Genomic DNA, 25,567 nt, shown 5'->3' with positions numbered 1-25,567 from the left:
ACACTTTGCAGTGGTAATTTAACCAACTATATACACAAGGTGTGGGCAGGAATCAAACAAAAGATGCCATGAGGATGCAAGAAAATGGCAACAACAAACACCTCTCTTTTGACATTTTGTCCCATTGTGAGTCCTTCTCAGTATGATAGAGATACATGATGGAGATTCAGGAATGCGTGACAAGGATATTATAAGCAAAGGTAACTGCCTATACTTGATTACTGCCTTGATTAAAAATGGACACTTCCCTCACCTGAAAAAATATAATGTATTCATGACTGGCACGTTAATTTTCATGGAAAGATACTCATTATTATTCCAAAGTTGTGTTTTACTTTATCTGCTGAAAGCTAATTTTTCAAAAATTAAAAACATATCCTGGATGCATTTAATCTGGGCCGCAGCAAAATCTAGCCTGTTCTAAAGTCTGCAAAATCAGCCTAGGATAAAAATGTTTTTCTTTTTTCTAAACTTAATATGATATATTGCTCCAATTTATAGCCCTGGAAATGTCAGAAATCCATTTACAGATTAAAAAAATCTAGTCCTTAAATTTAAAATACAGATTATTTGTGGCAAAATTTATAGGGAATCGATGAGTAGGTTTCACTTGTTTTGCATTTTCCAAGTTAGTGGGGATCTCTAGGGACAATATGGTCACAGGACCATATTAATTTCAGACATCTATATCTTACTACATGACCCCAAGGGTTTACAGAATTTTCTCTTTTGCAGTGTTACAACCCAGTAACTTCAGAAGAAACGTGTTGATACGAAGTTAGATGGTGTTGTGATTATGCCAGCCTTAAATATTATAAACCAAGATAGGAAAGCAGATAATCAAAAACGCAATGCTTCAGTTTTGTTGAACCTGTAAGACAAGTATAAAAATACACGCATAAGATCATTATTTTCTGCATACAAAAGATGCACTTTGGCTCCAACATGGGTGCATGTCATACACATATTTCTGGCTATCAATCCAAAAACTTTTGAATAAACTTAGAAGAATAGGAGCTTAGTAACTTAAATACACAGACCACTGTGTGCACTACTTTTATCAGTGACCATGGACTTTTCCTGGCTATGTCTCAAAGTTTTTCAAGTGTTTTGGACTAAATACTCTAATTCTGATTTTTAACTGGCTCAGGTACCATATTCCAAACCAACCTTTCTGCATCTAGGACAGCATATGACCTTTGAACTAGCTGTAATATAGTTTTTTTTTTTGAGAAATATTTTACAGAAAAGAATGCATTATTTTAAATAGCCGTTTTACTGCTTCAAGGTCCCTCCAGTGACGTAGCTTAGGAATCCTTCTCTCTCTCGGGATATCAGCGTCTCACATTCTTTTACTATCAGCGTGGTAAAAAGAAAGGGGTCACATCCAAATGTGACTTCCAAAGTTTCACTCAAGAATTTCTTTTAAAAAATTCACTTTCCTACCAGAATATTAACTAACACCTGAAATGCACCTGAACAGCAGAAGCTTTAAATGGCATCTTAAAAATGCCTAACGGTATTTTGAAGTAAATTTAGTGGATTTTCAAGCCTTCATCTTTCTTTACAGGTATAAGATGCACATGGGATTGAGTGAATAATTGTGAATATCAAAGATAGAAACAGCCTAAGAAATGCAAATTTGATCTCACCTTTATTGCTATGGAATATTCACTAGTTGTGCATGCACACAAATTCACACAACATATCTAAAAATACTCTCTATGGTGGATTCCCCCCCCACCCCGGAAAAGTTTATATATAGTATTAGCTATATCTTTTCAGTTTGTCCTCTCCCTTTTATGATCTGTTCATGAACAAAAAGACCAGCTTAATTTCTTTCATAAATAGGAAGATTTGATGCAATTTTAAGTATCAAGAGGTCATATGACCATTTGCTGTTAAAGGAAGTAAAAGACAAACCAAAATCTTAATTCTAATGCTGGGTTTTCTATCTGCTGCTGCTGGAGTTATGCTCATTTGATGCTTTCATTTCCAAGCCCTCCTATTTTTCCCCTCCAACTGGAAGACCAGTCAACTACTTTCAGTCTTCAGCTACAGCACAGGATAGTGAGGAAAATGTCTTTCCTAAGCAAAAAGGAGTAGAAAGAGAAAGTAGAGAGAGAGATTTCTCCAGAATCTCACTGTATTTGAACCAAACCTATCTTTGTGTGGCTTTATTTATTTATTCAAAAAAGTAGCAGGAGTCTACTAATATAGAACATCTTATGACTCACTTAAGTTATTACTACAAAGCTGGGAAGTTGTCTTAGTTGAAAAAAGAAACAGAATTGGCAATTGTACGAAAAGTCTCTGTTTAAACAACAACAAAATTGGATAGACAAAAACCATCCAAATTTCCCACCCAAAGAAGATAAGTTGCACCAGACTTCAGATAGCTATTTGAACAACTTGTCTAAAATAGACATCTACCTCAAACCGGGGTCAGCATCTGCCAAGCCAATTATCTCTAAATATATCCCCAAATTACCCTCATCTCACCTTCATATCTGTAAGTTAGCAAATAACTAAACAAAGGTAAGATTATAGACAATGCAGTAATGCATAAAAATTATTCATCAGCTACAAACATATATTTCAAGTGAAAAGAAACAGTGCCTTAATGAAAAATGCCACAGTATAGTAAAACTCTGTTGGCTCTAGCCAGAACATGAAGTTTCAACAAATATTTATGGATTCCCTTTCCTATATGGTCTCTCTCCTCTTGTACTTTTGCCCACCTCTCCTTAACAACTCCTCTTGTCCCTGAAGTTGGTTATCCTAAAGTGTGTATGAAAAAAACAAAATAGGCAGAACTGCCATTAATTTCCTGGGTTATTTACATTTTACTAAATATGTAATTGATAATTTTCCTGGCTTATTCGGTATACGATTTTTTAAGATGTCAGAATAACCCAGTGTTCTCCTTATTCAGAGGCCACTAAAAAGTTTATTCTAGAGCTTAGATGCCTTTTTATTCACAGCAATCTCTACTCCAACATCAGTCTTATGGTTCCTTTACTAATGGCCATGGGCAGCTTGTCCTTGTATATTAAATCTAGACTTTCTCACCTTATACAATTCATTTTTTAATATTGCTGTATCTAGACCTTCTCACCTTATACAATTCGTTTTTTAATATTGCTGTATCTGCCTGGGCTCACATCAATAAAAAGGCACGGACACAACACAGAAATGCTCAAATTTCACACCAAGGAGGCTGAAATGTCCTGACAATCAAACACACTTTCTTCAAGGCCCATCCATCTATGGAAGATGAATCTCCTAACGGCACCAAAAATCAGACACAACACTCACTTCCACTTCCTACTACAACTATGATATTCTGGTATAGAACTGAAATAAAACAATTATTTTAAACAACTTATCAACTCCATCATACCTTGTGGAAAAAACATTTGGAGTAGTTCCTGCAATGAGGCTCTTAAACGGGAAGAAAAGTAAATGCAGCTCCTGGCGCTAGCGGGAACACACTGATAATCAACAGCCTGGGATCTAGCTCAACAGGACAGGCGCGAACCCTTCGGAAGTGCCCTCCCCCCGTTTCGGCACAGTCCTGAAACCCCAAGGTAATACCTGCATTACAATAATGGAATAATGATCAGTGTTTCTGCCTTGTTAGGCCAAAGTAGCAATAAAATATTTAATATTGCAGATCAGACTTGTGTTTCTGTCTGTCCTGCTAATCTGAATGGTAACCGGCAGTATTTAGGCAACCTTTTCAATATGGTTATTAACTGTCCATGTGGGTTGGAAAAAAAAATTCAAGTCCACATTCTTTGAACTTTTTATTGGCATTTCAAAATCAGGATCTACAGCAAGCAATGAGTAATAGATTACTGCATTAAAAAGCAGTAGTTTTTTTTTTTTTTTTTGTAAAGCCTCAACTACCTGACTTGTGACAGCCAAATACGAACAACCTTTCCTAAGTAATCTTTTGTCTTTAGACCATATGAAAAACATCTTCATGCTTTTAGGGGCTGATGCTGACCCAGTGTCTGCAGCTGCAAGCCAGGAAGGTGCTCACCAGTGAAAAGCTGCTGAAATGTAAACCAGGCTTACAGAGCTCCACTCTAGCTTTATCAGAAGACCACTTACGTTAAAACAACTGATTTTGGAGTTAGGACATACTAGCTAGTTGCTAAAAACAGATTTTGATCTCTCACACACGCATACAAAATTAAACTTATACAAATCAAGACTGTGAAATAATACTTAACAACAACAACATCAAAAACCCTAAGAAATTCTCAGCATCCCCTTGAGGCATGCAGCGTAGCCCAGGCACTCCCAGGGAAGGCAAGGAAAAACACACACTTCATTACGTATTTAGGCGAAAAAAGGGCTTCGGAGACCACCAGAAAAATCAGCTCAGTCAGAGGCTTTTTTGAATTAAGTAGTTCTAATTTGTGTAAGATCTTTAAAAACAATGAGTTAGGCAACACACTAACCAGAAGTAGCAAGCAAGTTTCCTGGAAAGAAATAGCCAGAAAACTAGTCCTTACATGCCTGTTTCTTGTTTCCATAACACTGATTCATTTGTTGGCACGTTCTCATGTAACACACTCCACAGCAGCATCACAGGTTTCCCTTGTGCTATATAATGGAACTCAATAAAACAGCTAAAATAAACAAAAAATACTAAATATCAGCTTGGTCTGAGATGATGTTCTATGATAAACAGGATTTAAACGTGAGCTTCCAAACAATCCATAATATTTGCCAACTGTGGTCATGTTATCCATTCTTGCCCTATGTGGGCTTAAAACTGAAAAAATATTCAGCTTAAGTCATTTTCCAAAAAGAAAAAAAAAGAAAAAACCACAACAGTTGCAGTTACACAACACATACCCAAGATACTGTTTAAACTATAGCTGAAGCTGGGTAAAGCAACAAAAGTCAACATAACTGATGACAGCATGGCATCACCAAGTAAGGCGAGAAGTGAGTTGCTAAGAATTATGTTAAGACCATAGCATTTATTTACCACCAGACCAGACTTTACACTCTTTATGGTGCTAAAAGAACTCTAAAGAGGCAAAAATCTGTTTAGAACCCTAAAATTACACTAACGTAACACAAATCCAAGCAGAACCAGCAGGGTCTGACTTCGAATGTATTCACACTGGGCAGGGACATAGTTTGAATTCTGGGCATAATCCCTAAGTAACAGCCTTCTGTGAAACTATAAAAACTATGAGAAAATCCACAGGCTGGGAAAACCTCCTTAGGTCTTATTTAGATAAGTGAAGTATCAGGGACCGTGACTTGCTGATGACTAGGAAGAATTGTCTCTCATCATACCAGAACACTGCAATGCTTAGAAAGTCATACATATGTGAAAATACATGTATTTAAGTATTTATTTTATTTATTAGAAGACCCTTTGCTCCAACTGCTGAAAGTTTCCCAATATAACGAATCAATAGGCAACATCTCTAAACTGCTTGCACTCACTTACAGGAATTTAAGCAGACCTCTGGCGGAAAAAAAAAAACCATCAGCTGAAATCATTGTGTACAAGAGATGAACGGAAAACTGTACTGCATTCCAGAGAGATCTTACTTGCAGAATTTGGAATTAGAGAAGCGGTAATGCAGAGTCTAATCAAGTTAAAAACCTACTTTTATTAGAAAACTTAGACAAGTTGAGTAAATGACAGCCAGGTAAACAGTGGCTTTATTAAAAGTCAAGCCACAGAAAGTGTTAAAGGACTTGAGGAGGTTGAGTAAGTTTTTTGGTTGTTAAAAAAAAAAAAAAAAAAAAATCCTCAAGAGACAAACTCCAGGCCTGGGAAAAAATAAGGAACCAAGACCAGCTTTTGAGAGGCATTCTAAAAGGATAAAATAGTAGAAAATGAAAGAGAAAAACTGGACATACTGTCTACAAGGCTTTGTTCCCTCCAAATATATAAATACTCAAGGGACCTTTTTTTAAAATGTTTATGAAGCAATGTTTTATAGGCATTAGGATGTTGGCAGGGAAAAATGTTGGCACAGTAATTGCAACTATGACACCATGTTCACAGGAACCTTAGCATGGACATGCAACATTACCTTTTCTTTGTAACATATAATGCAGGGTGGATCTGTCATTAGAACAGTTTATTTACTAATTCCAGCAAAAGTCAATGCCACTGAACCCCCCCCCCCCACCTACTAGAAGGTGTGTACAACCATTGCACAATGTTGTGGTTAAACCTGGGATTCAATTCCTGGGCAAAGTTCAGTGTCCCATGGAATGGCACATTTCATAATAAGAGTTTTAAACAGGTCATCCCCTTATAAACCTAGTGAGCAAAGGGCAAATTTAGGTTCTAACTGAAAAACTGCATCTTGGAGACATTTGCTTCCCAAGGTGTTCAGCATTTAAAAACAACCCTGACCATTGGTTCCAAACTCCTTTACATATTCAAAAAAGCGAGGGCACACGAAGTTTACTTGCATGATAGCCAGCAGCACTGCCGCATTTCACTAAATGCAACCAACGACACCTTGCCAGGCTCCCTACGGTTGGGCAGAGATACTAAAACGTGCTGAATTTGTCAAAGCAGACAGTATAAGCCACTTACTTGGATAGAGAAACATCTGCATTCCTAATGGTGTGAACAAGTGTTAATTATTGCCTGCTATTTTAGGGAAAACATGCCGATGGTATCACAAAGGAAACACATACCTACAAAGAGCTGAAGAGTCTCCAGTTCCTGGCGCGTGGCCAGCGCTGAACACAAAACTCTTTGGGAGAGGACCGAGCACTCAGCACTTCCCATAACCGAGTCAGAAATACTTTCAGCAACGCTGCAATCTCTTTATCAATAGTTTTTCATGTTTAGAAGCAAGAATGATGCTGAAATATTTTGGGCTTTTGCTTACAGTATCTATCTTCACATTTCTAGTAGCACAACTTAAACTAGATGTGGCTGCAAGGAGAGGAACGGATGATGGGAAGGGAATTATGTTTAAGAAACTCCTGTTAAGTTTGAATTTTATTTTTCCCCCTTTGTTAAGAGTTTCAGAACTCCTCAGTATTTGAAAAAAAGGGGCCCCCGCACAAGCCCATACCCTGTATCTACAGAGTGCCTTTGGCTGAAAGGCCTCATTGGCATAATACCACAATATTTCCCTTTTATTTCTACTTTCACAAGATACCGCAGAAGATTAATTTGGTGATATCTGAGCACTGCTCAGATTTAATTCTTCCACGCTTTTATTTAAAATGTATCACTCTCATTACAGAGGAAGAATGTGCTTTTTCTTAAGGCATTAAAAGGGAAGTTGGCAGATATGGACTCTGCTCCCCATTTTGTCAAAATTCCCCTGTAATTTTAAACCAAGGATTCAATATTTCTCTGCTTCTTCAGAATATACTCATACTTGGAAAGAAGGCAATTCATTAATGAATTAAGAGTACTGATAGCATAAAAGGCTCACAGAAAGCCTCCTATACCATTTTGGCTGTCTCTTGGGGCAGGAGAGAGGGGTACTGGAGACGTTGCAACAGACAGCTATTTTCACAGAACTCTGACTAAGAAGGAAGGTTTAATAAAACCTCTGAGAAATTTCCTTTGAGCCTTAAATTAGAATTTGGAAAATGTCTTTGATACTACATCATTTAGTTGCTTTTTGTGTAATGAATATATAGTAAATTTAAAACAAATGGTCCGATCAAGTGACCTTACTACACTATGCAACTGCAGGGAACGGATGGCGCTGCAGGTAACGGGCTGAGCACGGGACTGCACTGGGCCTAAGCTGCAACCTTAATGCCCCCTTTCAGGTTGGGAAGAAAACCACTATTTTTGCCAGAAATTTCCATCAGCACTATAGGATAGTTTAGGTATGTGCTTACAAAGAAGGATTACTATTTCTGATCAGAAAGCTACTTTAAAATCTAATACATATTTTTACACCCCATATTTTAAGTACATCAAAATCCAGTTTCATTTAGTTGTTCTTTCTGAACCCAAGTAAAACACCTACAGCGATCTACACAACATAATTAAGTAAAGAAAAAGATAAAATTATTCTCTGTCGGAGATGTTTTTATTGATGCCATCAAAAGCTATGAAAAAGCCCGGAAGATTTCTGGGAACGTCGACCCTCCAAAGGCGAGTTGAAAACCCGGCCAACCGGCTGGTTTTCTGCAAAGCAGGACACTACGGGAAAAGATAAGGAGCGAGCACACGTGGATTTAGGTGAGACTGTAGCCAAGCAGAGGTAGAGAGGGACGCGCGCAAGGGCCGGGCGAAGGGCTCGCGCAGAGCGCCTGGCGCGGGCCGAGCCTCGCGGACGCACACCGGGCACCTGCCTCGTCTGCACGCGCACCTTCCTCAAAGTCGCTTTTTGGGAAATCACAGGCGACTATGCAAAATGGTTATTTTGCACAACTTTGCAACACTACGGGATATTGTATTTTGTACCAGAACGACAAAAAATGACTTTAAATTTAGCATGGAGGGACGTGCGGGAAAATATTTTTGATGCGTAAATGAAAATGCTTAACCAGCATTTAAATTCCTCTTCAAAACAAACAGCCTTTTAATCTAAGAGCATTAGCAATACTTAACAGTTTAAAAAGGAAAAGTGTTTTGCTGAGATATAAATATCCCATGCAGAGTTTGGAACCCAAAACACGGCAGCGTAAGAACACTTCAAAGAATCAAAATGTAAAATTCACCACAGTAGTTTTCATTTTTTCCTTGTAGCTACTTTCATGTTAATCTGAGCTCATCTTTTAGTCATCTGAGACAATTAAATTAAACTAAAATTCCATATTCAAGATTTTTTAGAGGTATGTCTACCACCACATTTCCTAATCTTTGTAAGTTACAAACACTTTTTGCCCAGAAGGCTTTTTTTTTTTTATTGCCCAAAAGACAGGTCCACAGGGCAACGGGCAAATTGTCTGTGTTCTCTCTTCCAACAGTTGCAATGCCACGCGGGCTCAGAGGTGAAATTTTATTTAATCTACACATACAGCAAAATTTTGTGAGTCTCTTACTGTGATCAAAACCAGAAAAAGCTTAAGAATTTCTATATGAAATTTATGCCTATTTATTGCTTAATCCAGTTGACAGCACTTTTATTTCAACATAAATTGAATTACTCTGTTCTTGTACTTTAAGAATGCTGCAAGGAAAGCAAAAGAAGGTGTATCATATGAATTAAGTCACAATTTCTTCAAATGAATTTCTAAATGTGAACTTATGAACCTATAAATACTGTCTGGTGGGAATTTACTAGATAAAAATACAAATGTAGAACAAAGCGTTAGCAATTACTTTGGATGCTAATTAAAGAAATATTAAAGCAGAATAAAAGCTTTTTTATTTTTGTACTATAAAAATGACTACACTATGGAAAAGACGTGCAGATAATGTCATCACCTAAAAGTTCTGGATTTACAGAAATACTTCATGGGATTTTCGGCTGAACTACACGAATAGCTCAGGGAAAACACTGCAGAATTCAAAGGGCACATTCCTACAGTTTTCTAGACGATAATATCTTCACTTCATGCACAAAATATGTTTTATATAATGCATGTAGCAAATTGAAGCATATGAACTAATAGCATCTCCATTTCCACTGCAGTTAGAAATTGCTGTTACAGGCAATATAATTTGGATTATTGCAAGGGGGCAAGAGTTGCTCCTACAGATGCTGCCCCATTTAAGAAGACTCAGGTGCAGCAGGACATACTGCAGCAAGCAGCCAAGAGACTCATCGCTATACAGAAAAGCGATGCTCACTAGGAAAGCTGCTTGGATCTTATGTTTTCTCCCATCCCTCTTCACCAAAGTCAGAAGGCAGATCAGGTTTTTTTGGTTTTTCGTTTTTAAATATACATTACTCATAATTCAGTCTATAAGCAAAAAGTATCACATTCTCACTGTTCTTCTGAAAGTCTGGCCTAAAAACATAAACTGTTTTACCGAATGCAGGCTTAACAATAATTTCAGAAATGGCTGCTTTAAATATAGTGCTAGTTTATATCTTTCCACTTTTTTTTTTTTTTTAATATTCTTCAGAAAAAAAGATTCTTGACTTTTACATTCCAACTATGCCTTGGGAAGAAAAGAAAAAAAAATCCTAAAACAAGGTGAAAACTAGCAGACAACCTATATTTGAGGAAGAGAAGAGAGGGACAAGACTTTAGAAAAATTGACAAAAAAACACCTTCATTACTATCGAACAAGATGAACCAAATTTTATACTAAAGCAAAAACATATACTGATGACTTAAATTATCTAAATCAAACCTAGACTGCATAATATTTTATATTTTTGACGCTTTATGCTCATTAGCTGGCATCCATTAAATGTGCTGATTTCCAGCTACATATAGTCTTTCTGTGCTAATTTGCTAACCAGGTGAATATGGTATAAATGAATGTATGCTATTTAATATCTTAAGAATGTTTAAAAATTATCTTCACTTTTTTTTAAAACTTCATCACTAGATATGAATTGCCATTTTCTTATTTTCTAGATTTCTTTTTATCCATGAACTTTATATAGCTTCTTTTGGAAAGTTCCATTTACATGAAGGAAAACAGCATATTAACTTCATTTAGTAAATAATTCTAGCTAAAGATCTATCAAAATATGTTTTAGAAAGGCAGCATTTTTTTGTAGCTGGTGAATTAAGCAATTCTTTCTGGTCACTACAGCGTTCTGCTTTGTGGAAGCAGTGACTGTATTTTTCATGGACATTACTTCTTTTCATATAAAAAAGCTACTCTATTTTTTAATTCCTAATGACAATTTTCTGAATTGTAGCAAACTGAACGCACTAGAGTGGTATTTTTCTTCTACAGGATGTTACGAATGGTTTTTCACCTCAACGAAGTCCAGGTTCCTAGTCAGTGTTTTGAATTTCTGGAAAACTTTGGCAGTCAAAACATATACGGCATGAATATTTTTCTCTTCATTTAAATAGCTTTACACTTAGGTGTAAAAAGAAATATCCTCCTATATTAAAGATTTACTGTATAGGCACACACTGTTCCTGACTATATATTTTACTACAGAATCACCTTTTTAAAAAAATCAGATTCTCCCTTAGTAAAGGAAAAAAACCTCCCATAAATTACGGATTCTCCTGCGTAACTACCAAAGCCATCGTTGTTTCACGGACCAAGAGCAGCAGGCGCAGGGCGGTGTGCGCTACTGGAAGCGGCTGCACCGACTTCGCCCCCGTCGCGCGCCCACCCGAGCACCCCGGAGCGCCTCCGCCGCGCACCCGCTATCCTCCGCTGCCGCTGCCGCCGCCGCCGCGGCCCCGCAGGGACCTCGCGCCCACCCAAAACCCGGCCGTTCCGAGCAACGACGATGTGACAACTGCTGTCGAAAAGGCGGCCACCAGAAATTCATTCGGGAACCTTAAGCACTAAGTTTTTTAATAGCATTGGCTTTTACTTACTTATCAAAATAACCTCTACTCACCAAGCAAGTCGGATGCTACTTTACGTACAGTCTTGATATAATTTCATTTTAATTTTTCACAAAAAAAAGCTTTGTGTCAACATAGCATTCCTTAGTGTAATGCAATGGGCTAGTTCACATCCCAACTAAAAGCTACGGTACTGCAGGCTGAAGTAGAAGAAAAGCTGAAACTGAAAATATCAGTGACCGCCTACGTCAGACAGGCAGGTTGGCACTGCAAGAATTCGCAGGATATTGCTATTCATCGGCAACAAAGAAGTTTCGTATCATCCATCCGGGTGGAAAAAATCAAAGATTTCCTGAGAGTCATTTGCAAATAATTAGTAACTATACACGTTTCAATTATGAGAAACAGAAATGAATTAAAGTGCCTGTCTGTCTCAGAGACCCTATGCTAACAAGCTCCCAAAGAACCCTTTAATTAATCGGTATTCAAGAACTGACTTCTACTATGAAAGGGCAGGAAAAATAGCTTTGTTTCAGTCTTGTTAAACTCTGATCAGGTAAACAGACTGAACTGAATTATTTGAAAGTCCGTCTAGAAGGAACTGCTCCGTGAAGATAAGATAATGGAGACTCAACCAAGGGGAAGTGAAGTCTATTCCAGAGGCTCTCGTATCACACCCCTTCCCTGATACTGTAGCATTTCCCATTCCTTTTTATTGACAAACTCTTGCATTAAAATACTTTGCAAATCCACATTATTATTATTACTATTTTTTTAAAATCAGTTTTGCACCCCAGGATGCTTAAATAAATCTCCAAGATGCACATATTACCACTATTTGCATAGATGACAAGACATACAGGGCAGAAAAAAGTATACAGGACAGAAAAGTGACTTGCCCAAAACGGCAAAAGCCGCCAATTTTGTTGCTGTGAGAGCTACCCAAACCCCACACGGGATTATACAGGCACCCGGGAAAACCCGCTGTTCCCTGGCTTCCCGTGGGCATATCCAGCCGAGAAAGCGTTCTTCCTACTTCCACACCCCAAACCTATCACATTTGAGATAGTCTCATGGAAAACTGTTCAAGTGAGTATGTTTGTCATTACATTATAAAGCTAGTGATGCTGTCAAACTCGAAAAGCGTTTTTCCTCTTCCATGCTGTATTTAGACAGGAATAAGAATACATATATCCCTACGTACACCAGGGTGCACAACTACGCGGAGAGAGCGGGAATTCTGTCCTGCTGCCTACATAACTAAGGGACACTTCGGGGAGCAAAGCGAGCCCCGTTCACACCTTTTCTTACTGAGGCTGTATTTTCTTGAGGATTTCCGTGCCAAGGTCATTTTGCGGAATTCCTGCCCCACCTCTGACCCAGCTGCTCAGCACCGCTCGGCACCGCAGCTTGCACCACCTGGGCTGCACCAAACCGTCTGCAGCCCACGTCACCACCCAGGCCTCAAAGTTGTTAAAAATAACCTCCCCAAAATAGAAGAGACGGAGGAAGGGTTCCTCGGGTTATTTTTAACCCGGATCGGTTCAATGGGCTGATTTACTATGGGGACCCAACGGAAGGTTTCGGGGCACGTGAGAGCGCTCCGGGACGGCGCGAGGGGAGAGGGACCGACGGCTGCAGCCGGTGGCGGGGAAGCAGCCTCCAAGCCACCACGCAGAAACCATAGCAAAACTATTCAGCAGCACTGGCAGCGGGAGAGTCAAAATAACTACAGCGGAGCAGTGTAATAAAAAATAAACCGGGACCAAAAGACCCGCAGACAATTTCAGCAGCAGCACACCCTGAAAATCATCCCTTCTCTAAATATATATTTCCCTTGACCTAGAGGGCCAAATGCTGGAGTAATTCCACAATTATGTCTTCCTCTAGAAGTTAATATTCTGGTTTTACTACCTTCTGAATGCAACCTTTCCAAAGTCATTACGGCATTTCAGGAGCTACATCCGACTCATCTGAGTCCAGATCAATTAAAAATAGGCAGCGGCAAATACTGTTGTTCCTTTGAATATTTTATTAAAACCAGAGAATTATAAAGGGACTATGACCCAAAATAAATAGGCTTTATTTGGCCGCTTGGTTCAAACTGGTTGCTCATGGAAAGAAAAATGCTCAGGCAACGAGAGCATTTCCTTTCCTCTTCCCAAAAGAAAGAGCAAAAAGAAAAGGATGAGAAAGAGGCCACTATTATAGCTGGTACTAGGGATGGAGAAAATATCCTAACCACTGTCTGGTATGCAGAACAAGAATAAAAATACCATCCCTAACCCAGCTAATCCAACCTCACCCTATATTTGAAACAGATATAGAGCTAGACAGAATTATCAAAAATCCTCAGGAATCGTGGCTGAAGTTGATTTTTGACATTCAAATATACAGGTACAATTGTGTTTTACCTGCATCACCATGCATCAAAGGACAATAGGGATGGAAAACCCATTTGAAACCCTCAGCTATGACCATAATTTCCTTTATTTTGCATTTTACCTCATGGAAAAGTTGTAATAATTGCCTCAAATTTTGATTTGTAAGGTCTTTGTTCTTAAACACCATGTTGTCCCCGTAAAGCACGTGTTAATCTGATTACACAGAAAATTAAAGAGTAAAACTTAACCCTAGGGGATTTAGCTAGTGTGAGATACCTAAAAAAGCACTTCTAGCACAAACTCAAGCAAGACCTCAAATTGCTCAAGCAAAACAACTTTTCTACTTGTTTCATTAGAGAATTTCATAGATGAGCACAGTTCATTTCTTAATTTATAAACCATCTACAAATTTCTTTGGCTTAATATTATTTATAATCGTAAAACACTAGCCCAACAGCAGTAATTCCAGCATGCCTTCAGATCCAAACCAATAAATCCACAGAGAAAGACTACTACTTCATTTCTGAGGCTTTAACTAATGCACATTTACAATCAGCTTGATTATTAAATTCTTCAGCTATCTCAACTGAGTTCAGTTTGATTAACTCAGTATTTTTTTCTTTCAACTTCCTTTTTCCTTGCTTAAACCCATCATACTGGTCAGTGGCAATTTAATACCATGATAAAAACTCATCTTGAATAAAAGGCAATGGATAATGGTCCTCCTTAAAAAAGGTAATCTTCCACAAAGAACTGGCACTGTGATGTTTTAGAAAAACCAGAGTTGCAGTCTCAGTACTTCTCTGGGGAGGCATGATCTCTCCCTTATTCTCAGCGCTCATTCAAACTGTCGGGGTAAACTTTGGCAAGACTTAATCATTGAACGTCCCATCATTTTAGCCAGAAGATGTTCCCAATACTGTGAACAGTATGATAACCACAATATTTACCAGTGCTACCCATATGAACATTAGATTCTGCATAGCCGATTAGAGTTCTCTTGTTTCCGTTCCACCCTGCTCTAAGAAAAAGACTATGCAATAAACCTAATAATAATAAGGATAGATTGTACACCAAAAAGAGGCAAAGTATTTGGCAAAATTAAATCAGAACAGTATTGTATTACCCCCGAAGATACTATGTCCTCATGCTATTTTAGAAACCCACAATAAGCTAAGGCAGAAAATACTTCACATAAAAACAAGAGCTTAGGATTCAGTAGTTTTGCCTGGAATATTACTAATTAGCATTCTCTGCAGATTTTCAACATACCTGTGTTTCTATCTTTAAAAATACTAAAATTTTAGGTGATTTACATTCCCATGTTCAAAAACAAAAGTTTTCACCAGGTATCTGTGCCTGCAAAATCCTTTTACCTGACTTATACTGATCTACAGATACATTACCACCATCATCTCATTTCTCCAGACAACATAAACAGTCCTAGCAAAACATCCTATTTGCAGTTTGAAGCTGTGCTTACATGTTTTTCTTTTATTTACTGTTGATTTTTCCAGCAGAAGAAGTGTCAGATAAGGACTGTTTATTTATTTTCATGCAATCCCAACCAATACAGCTATGTCAGAAAATGCGTATAGTGCAGAGTGTGTGCAACCCGTGACACCGGCCCTTTAAATAACTTCCGACATGGCCATTTTTAAGCTCAAAGTAGCCTCTATTCTTCACTCTAGAAAAATCTCTTTCTTCACAAGAAAGGTGTCACCTTTACATCCTCTAACACACTGATTTTATGATAAATATTTCCAGCTGGTTGTACTTTCACATTTCAGGTTACCCTACTGAAACTGTCAAACTCTTTGAAGCTTTTGGCACATTTTCATTCAGTAAGTAAAAGCAAGTTTCCCAGAACTGACTGAAAAATAAAAAGTAATATTCATTATAAACAGTTAAGACCAGGAGACAAGCTACTAAAGCAACTATATATAGTGTTATTAATTTTTTTTTAAATATATATATATAGTGCAGCTGAAGGATGTATAATAGTTCTTTTGGGGGGGAATTAAAATTGGGAAATGATCATTGCACAAAATCTGAAAGATGTATTCCCATACAAGAATATGTGTTAGGATTTGTGGGTTTTGGTTCTCATCTAAAGGACTAAATATTATTCTTGCATCAGCACAATACTTTAAATCATCAGCATGATTATGTGGACAAAACTCTTTTCAGTAAGCACTACTATCGTCCTTCCTCCATATGCTACTACTTGTATTCAAAAAATTTAATTGCCTAATACCAAGTGTACTGACTTAGAAGTCTCCAACATACTAATTTTTCAGTTTCAAAGAGAATGTTTAATCTAGCATTGCACTGTATTGCCATTATTTTTAAGTCGTGGTTTTTTTTTTAAATGTGATACTGTATACTCCACAGAAATGCCACACATTTCCTAGAAGTCAAAAACTGTAAAGCAAGCAGATGGAGCCACAGAAGAAGAAAAGCACTCCAACGTCGGAATACAGCAGTTGCTATCTGAATCCCGGAGAGATGGAGAGCCAGATCTACACTACCATCACAGTGTTGTAAAGCTACTATGTTTAGGCTTCCTTTAGTCTTTCTTCTGCCTTTCACATCCCGCTAGACATCATGATGAGAAAATGTTAATTCTAGCCCTACCTGTACAACAGATAATTTTGAAGTCTTTGGAGAGTATTTTAAACTTCATTTAAACTACTCCTTCATGTATGTGAGAAGAATGAGGCCTCTTATATTCTAAAGAAAAACTTCTGCAGTTGGAAAAGAAATTAGGTGGCCTGAGTACAATTTAAAACAACCAAAGAAAATCCAAATGAAACAAAACCACAATCCCAGTACTAAATTCATGCTTGATTTTGAATCAGTGCTTCGAACCATTGCTTTCTGGACAGCTTGCTAAATTAATGCTTAGAAAAATGTGAATGGGAGTTTAAGAAAATTAAAAAGGCCTCAGAGCCCTCAAAGAACATCTCTAGACATGACTCTTCTGTCTCCCTTCTTCATCTTCATGTTCTCACTGAGCAGAGAAGAGCAGCACCAGACAGTGCACTGAGGGACGTAGGGCCTCGTAACAGCCAAAATACGATTCCTCAGCCAGAAAACGGGAGAGACAGAAAGCAAGTCCTAAAACTCAAAACAGACAGTATTACGTACTGCTAAATATCACTAAGAAACCCCCTCCTCTCTTTTGCCTTAATAACCCATGCAGGGAGCAGTTCGGCTGCCGGTTTATGAAACTCTCCCATCAGAGCACTGCGGGAGATGGTAGGACTCAGCCGGTTCAGTGTTTCACTGCTTTTCTCCCCAAGAGCATGCTGACTAGCCGCTTTCAGGAAATTCTGCCGCCGCCGCGTTACGCGCGCTCACTGCTGGCATGAGGCGCAGAACGGCGAAGAGGGAACTGTCAGCTTCATGCCCCCTCTTCCCCGACTCTGAAAATCCTGCTGGTGCCTTGGTTAAAATCACGCCCTACAGAAAAAACACAGCTAGCTGGTTCGTATCTGATATAAACTAGCATAGTCAGGAACAAACAAAAAATGTAATTAAATAACTTAATTTCAGTATCTCTTTTATTTTCTTCTGACTGTTGAATATTTAACTATTATTTTAAATTTGCTGAGGTCTGAGTACATATATTACAGTATATACCAAGGGCAGCACATTACTGCAGCACATACAGAACAGTGATGTGGGAATACGCGCAACCAAATAAATGAATTAGACATTGTTTTGTTAAACAACATTAAACATACATCAAAGTAACTCTTCACTGTATAACTAGCATAAGGTTATTCTTTCCACTTACAGGAAATTATTTTTTGATTAAAGTGCTTTTAATTAACCTGTAACAAAGTCAACATGGATCTTGTATTTCATGTACTATGTACTGAGAGTTGGCATCCAGGGACATTCTGGCCCTTAACTTGATTTAATACACATAATTAACATTCAGGTTCAGTTTTTCAGGTGCCAAAGAACTATAACCTACATGCAGATAAACTCAGAAGTCAGATACATTTTAGCTTGTATCATCACTGAGGACAGAGACAGCCAATAATACTCCTTCAAAACTGGTGGCTAATGAATATCCAGTTCAAAACGTCAACCCTACAAACATTTACGTATGAAATACTTAACCTTAATCATGTCAATGAAACTTGCCATTAGCCAAGGTTAAGCACGTGGCTAAACCTCTGTAGACTCAGGGCTTAAAATTTTAACACTATACTTTTACTCCAGGAAAGAAAAACTACTTTTATTGACTACTACCCATTATAACCCTTATTCCTGAAGTTGCGTGCCATTCGACACGTCATTTTCAAAGATTCCTTTCAGGACTTGAAATCATTCACAGAACTGATAAGAATATCTCTTCTCTTTAGCCACCACCAACACGGCACATAAAATACCACAGACTGCCTAGTGACGGTCACCTACACTGGGAAGCTCTGTCCACTCTGCATCCCGCAGTCGCACCAGCCCCGGGGTCCCCGAACGGATAACGCACGTCACAGGACAGGCAGGTACAACACTGCTGCGGGCAGCTCGCTGCGGTCCCTAATGTACTGCATCTTATGAGGATCTCAGGCTGTTACTGATCACTGTGAAACAGTTCTTTCCTCTAAAGAGAGATGGCTGGAAGCCAGGCTGCTGGCTTTGACACTTCCTTACTAGCAAACACTACCTACAAGAAGGCCTCCACCTTGATTAGGAAGGGTTTGCTCTGCAATTCATACTGAATATTCTTTCTGATATCAAACACATGCAAAACATTTTTTCCACCTGGAAAAAGCCTCTACCAACGCAAAGCTGAAAGAGTATCCAAGAAGAAATCATTTCAGATTGAAACAGAATGGCAAAGCAGGTCAGACCTCTTGATTATTCTTCAGTGCATGTTCGTGTGAATTAAATTAACACACAAGTATACATGCTGGGCTTAGTCCTTATCACTGCACTACACTTACAGAGGCAAAAAATACACACACAAAAAATCATTGCAGTCCTATTGAATGCCTCTCTCTGAGATAGAAAAGACAAGAGAAAATCAAGTATTTCAGTAAGAGGTGGCTCTCAGGAACTGGTGAGGACGTTGTTACAGATCCCAACCTGAGCTATCGCAAAACAATGGGCAGTGCGAGAGCTGCAGGCACCCGGCCAACTCCAGAGCACGCAGGGTGGAGTAAGGAGTTGCTGTCTTTTCTCTCGAATATTCTTCTAAAACTATCTTCAAAACATGAAATTCTTTGCCCCCACTCCCTCCAAAAGGGGAGACCGTTTATGAAGGGACCAAATATTCTCGTGCATAACTGTAACAGAGGTGCCAGAATTGAAGAGGTGTCAAGTTAAAATCTCAAAATGGTCTAATTTGTTTAAGATTCTTTAGGCTAAAATGATTAATATCATACTCTGTGGGCTACAGAATAATAACACTTGCCCTTCTCTGTCAACCTTTCTGAGTTTGTTGAACTTTGAAAATTACTGGACTTGAAGATCACACTCCCAGTATTTCCATCTAAGTGCTAGCCTTATACACAAAGTACTTTTTTTTTCCCCCCCCTTCAAATAAAGGCTGACAGAAGCAGAGAAATTCTCAGAAGCGGTGACAGTTGCAAAAGATAACTGCCAGGCTAGCTTGTTCAATAATGTTTATAAATCAGAGTCACCACAACCTTGCTGCGGTGCAAACTATCCTGCATCGGACTATTATTTGCACTTGCGCTTTCCGTTCAAGCATCTGGCGCTGACTACTCCTTGAAACCCAACTGTGGTGTAAATGGATCGTGATTTTGACACATCACAATTCCTGCCCTCAGCCCTCTGGAGCATTGCAGAGGGAGAGGGAGAGAGAGAGAGAGAATACAACCTGGGAATCACACTACTGTACTATTACAAGTATGAGTACTTCACAGTAATTAATAAAAGTATTTTGCCTGGTTGAGATACAGTAGAAGCTGTATCACACCGAGGGGACACAAAGTTGTATCGCCAAACAAATGCTTTTACTTTCTGCATGTACTCTGGGGCTGCCGGGATTTGGAATCATTAACCAGCGCTGGGAGGGTCACGGGCAAGGACACGCTATGTGGAAGCTTCGCAGAAATTCTGTCCGACAGAGCTGTCACAGAGCACGCCTGAATCAGCAAGAAAACGCCACCATTCTTCCAAAAGAGAGAAATACAGTATCCCTAAATGCCAGCTAGTCACCACTGACTGCTGTGCCTATCTGCCCCCCTTTTGGGCAGGGCAATTCCCAGCAACATCCAGACGTCCCTGCCAGCGCTGCCCATCGGCGCTAGCTGATTATTTCAAGGGTCTTTGTGTTCACGAAGGATCAATGTGAATATTCGAGCTGTGCTGCTACACACTTTGTTGGATTAGCACTTACACAAGACACCTACCGTAGCAATTCCAAAGAGCGGCACATCGGCTTTTATAAATACGTACTACAGCAGGGTGAAAAATAATCATTTATAAAAAAAGCACGATTGCAGCCAATTAGAATTATTTACTTACCGGTGGGAAGTCAAAGTCTATCTGGTTAGCTAAATTTAAGATGTAGTCGATTCGAAACTGGTTCTCTGGATTGGCTAGTTCAACTGGAGGTGCCAAATTGCCCATTGCTGTCACTATTGTCTACAGAGAGAAAAATATTGTTACAGAGTGTGTTTGAGCAGTTAGCTTTGAATAGTAAAAAACCAGTTGCTTGTAAGCTTACCTCTACAGCTTCTTTAATATTGTTTTTAATATCCTGAATTTTCATTTTCTTCTCCCTGCAATTAAAAAATATACAATTGAATTTATAAGCCATAAAAGCAGAATATCTTTCTGAAGCAGAACACAAATATGAAAGTATTCTATCAAAACTATATTGTTAACATTGACTAAACTACTCTTGGTCACTGAATACTTTTGTAGATAGACCCAATCAAATATCTCACAACTTGTCTACTTAATAGCATCTATTTGTATTCAAAAGTCAGTATCTAATTATGCTTAAATAAAAACTTACTGAAGGCTTAGATAGAATGGAACTAAGATATTCTGCAAAATCAAGCAGATTTGGATTCACTTGAATGTAAAATACTACAAATACTTGGAAGTTATTTAGAAAAGCACAAACTGGAAATAAGTAGAAAAAAAAATGTGTAACTTACCAAAAGTAGAAACAAATGAAAAGAGACCAAAGCACCGCAAAGTACACAGAAATTAAAGCGTGAAAATAATGTCAGAGCAGAAAAAGCTAGAGCAAAGAACTCAACCTGACAGAGACGCTCAAACTAGCAGTTTGGACATAAACCCAAAAATAATAATAAAGAACTAATCCAAATATGTAAAATTATCTTTTAACTACAAGCAGAGTAGGCTAGAAAAGCACTCTGAATACCGTATGTGAGCACTTTCATTTGGGATTAACAGCAGCCAAATTAAAAGGCGCAAGAGGCTCAAGCAAGCTAGAGTGTGAACTACTGCCTCTCTTATATTTGTGTCATTCTTTATGCATGCTGTTTGCAAATCTGACAGGAGTTATTTTCAATGCTAAATACTGCAATCAAATGAAATGCATAGTCAAACATTTGGTATAACCAGGAATTAGCATCCTAAAGGTACTACTAGCTTAGAGTTTGTAAACTGTAACTTAATTGTAGAGCACTGACAATTTTTTTTACATTATTAATTTTTTGCTATACACAATATAAAATTATTACTTTGAGGTAAACCAAATTAGCCATGTAATTGCTGCCAAAAAAAAAAAAATTGTCTCAGTGACCTTTTAATCGTCATTAAATTATGTTTTACAAAACACTTTCATTATCTGAATACGTATACCAATTATTTTTAATATTTTTCATTTTGAAAACTCCTGGCATTTTCCAGTACAGTATCCTGAACAGAGAATTAAAGCTACTAACAGTAAGTTTGCCTTTTTATCCCTTAAAAGGCAGAGCTCACACTTTCCAGTATACAGACCACAGCTTGAAAACCTCATTTTACTGAGTTAAGCACTTTTATTGCAAATGCTTTTTATTACTTTTGCCTTTCTACAATTATTCACAACCACCAAAAAAAAGTGAAACCGAAAGCACGTTCACCAATCAAGAATGCAGAACAGCAGAAAAAACGTAGTGCTTAAATAACAGGGCAGACGCAGACGTCCACGAGGGGTGGGAATTCTGCTTATCAGACGAAGGATTAATACAACTTTGGGGAAAGACAGGGTCAGCGAGGCCAGCACCACGCTAGCTGCACGCTACGCAGCATTTCAGCCTTGGAGGATCTTGCTGCACGTCCCACAGCTGCTCAAACACGACGGCAGCGTGAGGTCTGCTCTCGCAGATGGAAAGCAAACAGCAGCATCAAAGCACCCGCTCGGGATGACTTCGCTGCCGTAGCGAACACGCCCGAGTCGGCGACCGAACGCCGCCGAGCAGAGAAACGCGAATCTCTGCGAGCATCGGCTCCTCACCGCCGGCCACCGCACGCCTTCCCGAGCCTTCGGGCAGGGCAAGGAGCGCCGGTGAAGCCTGATGCCGAAGGAAAGGGATATCGTCGATAACCAGACAGATGTCAATTCCTGGTTTCAGTGGAATCCTGGGTCTACCTACAGACCACCTTATCCCCCACCGCCGTATCTGAAGACTACCAGTTTTTTGCTTCAGGGATTTGGCACTGCTGATGGGAACAAGGCAATCAGCCAGGAGAGGCCAGAAGCACTGAACTAAGGAAAATAAATACGACAGGAAAAAGGGGGAGAAACTGAGGCCTTTTCACCCTCTTCCTTCCCATCTTCAATCTTTTCCACTGGCCTAAGACTTAAAAAGCTCTCTATGCCACATAGCAAGACTTAAGGTAGGTGTAAAAACACTGCATTTTTCAGTTAGGACACATATGGTTGCAAAAACATCAGTCATATTTGACTGTTAAAAAAAGTTCCTGCATTAAAAAAAAGTAAATAATGCTATAAAGCAAGAAATGTTTATCACTGACAGTGTAAGCAGTTTCTCTGGCTTGATTCTGACTCCAATGTTCAGCTAGGTGTTGAACTTAATGAACCTGTCATGTATCCACATTCTGCCCTATTGAAAGCAAAGGGACTACTGATGTGCTTAAAAGTTACGCAAGGCACTGATATTTTTAAAGGATTAAGTAAAAAAAAAAAATTCAGTTATATTAAATGATTGTGCTTTATTTTGGAACATCATTAAAAAAAGACTGAAATCTAGAAAGTCTTCTAATTTTACGCTAACTACAGTTACATTCTCTCCCCCAAAACACTTGCGGACAATTTTCTCAAAACATTACCTGAATGCACATTTACCTGACTCTCATATATCATACAATAAAGTTGTGCCCACTTTGAAGTATTTTTTATTTTAAGGTCTAGTCACACTGTCACATTTGCACCTCTTCACAGATCCTCCTCCAGCCACCAGCAGCACCGTAAGGCGGTAACGGACACCAAGCGATGCAAAACTCCAGCCATTAACAAACTGCTCGATAACCATCCTCATCTTCACGACAGGAACACTCAGAGTTCCTATTTCTGTTTGTGTTGCTATGGCCCTATAGCATGCCCAGTAAACAAGGAATCTTGTTACACGGCAATGAATGTATCATGTCGTTTTGTGTTTTGTAATGTTTACTAAGTGTAAATTTTCCATGACAATGAGATACTTTTCTTCTGGAACGCGACGTGTTCATCACTCGTTCATCCAACAGCCTGCACACTGGTCTAACCATCTTTAAAAAAAAAAAAAAGTAACTTTGCAACTGACTTTATTCCAGGACTGAGGAAATGCAGAAAATAAAAGCTAACTATTCTTACAATGCAACCTCTGCTATCCATTTGCACTGCCAGAATTATTTTTGAGGACCACAGCATGTCCCACCTCAAATTTCAAAAAAGTAATTGAACTTTATTTTCTGCACCCATGCAGGCTGATTGCTTACTGGCTGTACAACGTTCACCTTAGAAACGGATTTGTTCTTTTCCATTTCTTATTCCTAAGTGCTAGCACAACAGCCAAAACTGCAAGAGAAAAAAAAGCCAGTCTCCCAAAATGTTTTCTTCTCTGGCACAGGTTGACTAGATGAGAAATGCCATCACGCTATCACAGCTAGTGGATGACTGATGTATTTGCAAGCCTGCTACATATCTTTAGATGCCATGGGTTAATAAGGTCATATTTTTAATCTTGTTTAAAACTTTTGTTTAGGCTGTGTAGGGTAGGCCAAACAAAGTATTAAACTCTATTAGTTGGGGATTATAAGAAAAATCTCAAATCCTGCTGTTTTCAATATTTAAATGGGCCAAAGGAAAGCTGCAAATAGCTTTCAGGAAAACTAATAAAGTCTATATTAGGTACTATTAAAAAAGATGACATTTTAATTTCAAATAACATGAAATTAGAATGACATAAAAGGTCAGGAAAATCAAATATTCCTGGAAAACAAACCTAATCAGTATTTTGTAAAGAACTTCTCCACCTGTGCCTGTGCTTTACTATAAAAATGGCAACATTTTTAGTCGGACTTTATCAAACCTTATGCAATGAACACATAGCCAAGCAGACTATCAGAAAGCAAACTAATTTGATTTTAATGTTCATTTCTGATTTACCTTCCAGATAATCTGAATAACCATTACTGGGAACTTGGAAAAAATATTTAAAGTTTGGAAAAGAACATTCTAGGAGAGCAGCTATTCAGCTCGCCCAGTATAAACCTCTCAGGGTAAGAGAAGGAAAAGAAACAGGGGTTGGAATGAAGGGTCAAAACAAAACATTTTAAAAGAATTAAGAAAAACGTAAGAAAATATGTGACCTTGTTATGCCACCTATCTACATTCCTGAAGGAAAAGAAGTTTGAACTCGTTGGTTGATCAAATATTCATTATTTACAGGTTAAGAAGCCATATATTCCATTGCAAAACTCTATGGAATAGGCAGAGTTCTGATAAGATTAAAAATAAAAATACAAAGAACTACTTAGTTTTAAATCAGAATAGAATATTTTACTTCATTTTCTCCAGTAAAAATCAGATATATTTTATGAACAGAAATGAGACACGTCTTCAAACCCCACAAATCTGTGATATGAGAGCCACAAAAAACCCCCAAGCCTGCAGAGCAAGAGGCAACAACACCAAAAAGTACTATTTTTCCTTTAGAAGGAAAGACAGCCAAAATGACGTGCGACTATTACTTAAAGATACACGAATTATCTAAGTTAGGGGAAACCCTAACTTAGTAAGGGGAAACCCTGCCCACATTTCCCCCAAATCCAGGATTATACAGGAAGTGGCACGGTTTAAGCATAAGAACATTTTGGGAACCAAACATTAGACATGCTGAAAGAGCACTGAAGAGGTGAATTTAATGCTGGGGGATGCACCATTTGAGTGAAAGTAAAAAGACTTTGATCAGATAATACGTAACAGAAAAAGGCTTTTAACAAGGGTAAATTATGATTGCCAGTTAATACCAGTGTGAAGATGGCCTCAAGCAGGAACATACCCCGGAACACAAATACTTAAGGCTTTTATAATGTGAATACAAAATATTTACACATTCTTAGCATATTGCTGATATAAATGCTAACATTCATTTTGAAATATATCTGTTTTTTCTTTCCCAGTTAGTCTTTTAATATGGGTTTTCACAAGTGTACCCGCAGCATGATAGATAATGCCGAGTAATGGTTTGCAATTTAATACCATGTATACATTATTTCACCGCAAGCGAGCATGTCTGGTATCCTGAAGAGTGTATACC

The 25,567-nt window shown here is 38.4% G+C and overlaps 1 protein-coding gene across 3 annotated transcripts in view; it reads right to left on the bottom strand.

The window, feature by feature from the left end:
• GNAS (GNAS complex locus) overlaps positions 1–25,567 on the bottom strand; it is a 172,138-nt gene that overhangs the window by 43,377 nt on the left and 103,194 nt on the right. For all 3 annotated transcript variants that reach the window (XM_067307744.1, XM_067307741.1, XM_067307742.1), the window contains exons 3-4: positions 20,512–20,566; positions 20,310–20,429 (exon numbers count right to left, since the gene is read on the bottom strand). In XM_067307744.1, coding sequence (XP_067163845.1) covers positions 20,310–20,429; positions 20,512–20,566 — 175 coding nt within the window. The remainder of the gene's footprint in view (positions 1–20,309; positions 20,430–20,511; positions 20,567–25,567) is intronic.

This window comes from Apteryx mantelli, chromosome 18 (genome assembly GCF_036417845.1).
Source record: "Apteryx mantelli isolate bAptMan1 chromosome 18, bAptMan1.hap1, whole genome shotgun sequence".
Taxonomy (NCBI): domain Eukaryota; kingdom Metazoa; phylum Chordata; class Aves; order Apterygiformes; family Apterygidae; genus Apteryx; species Apteryx mantelli.
This window is presented reverse-complemented; position numbering and strand designations above follow the sequence as displayed.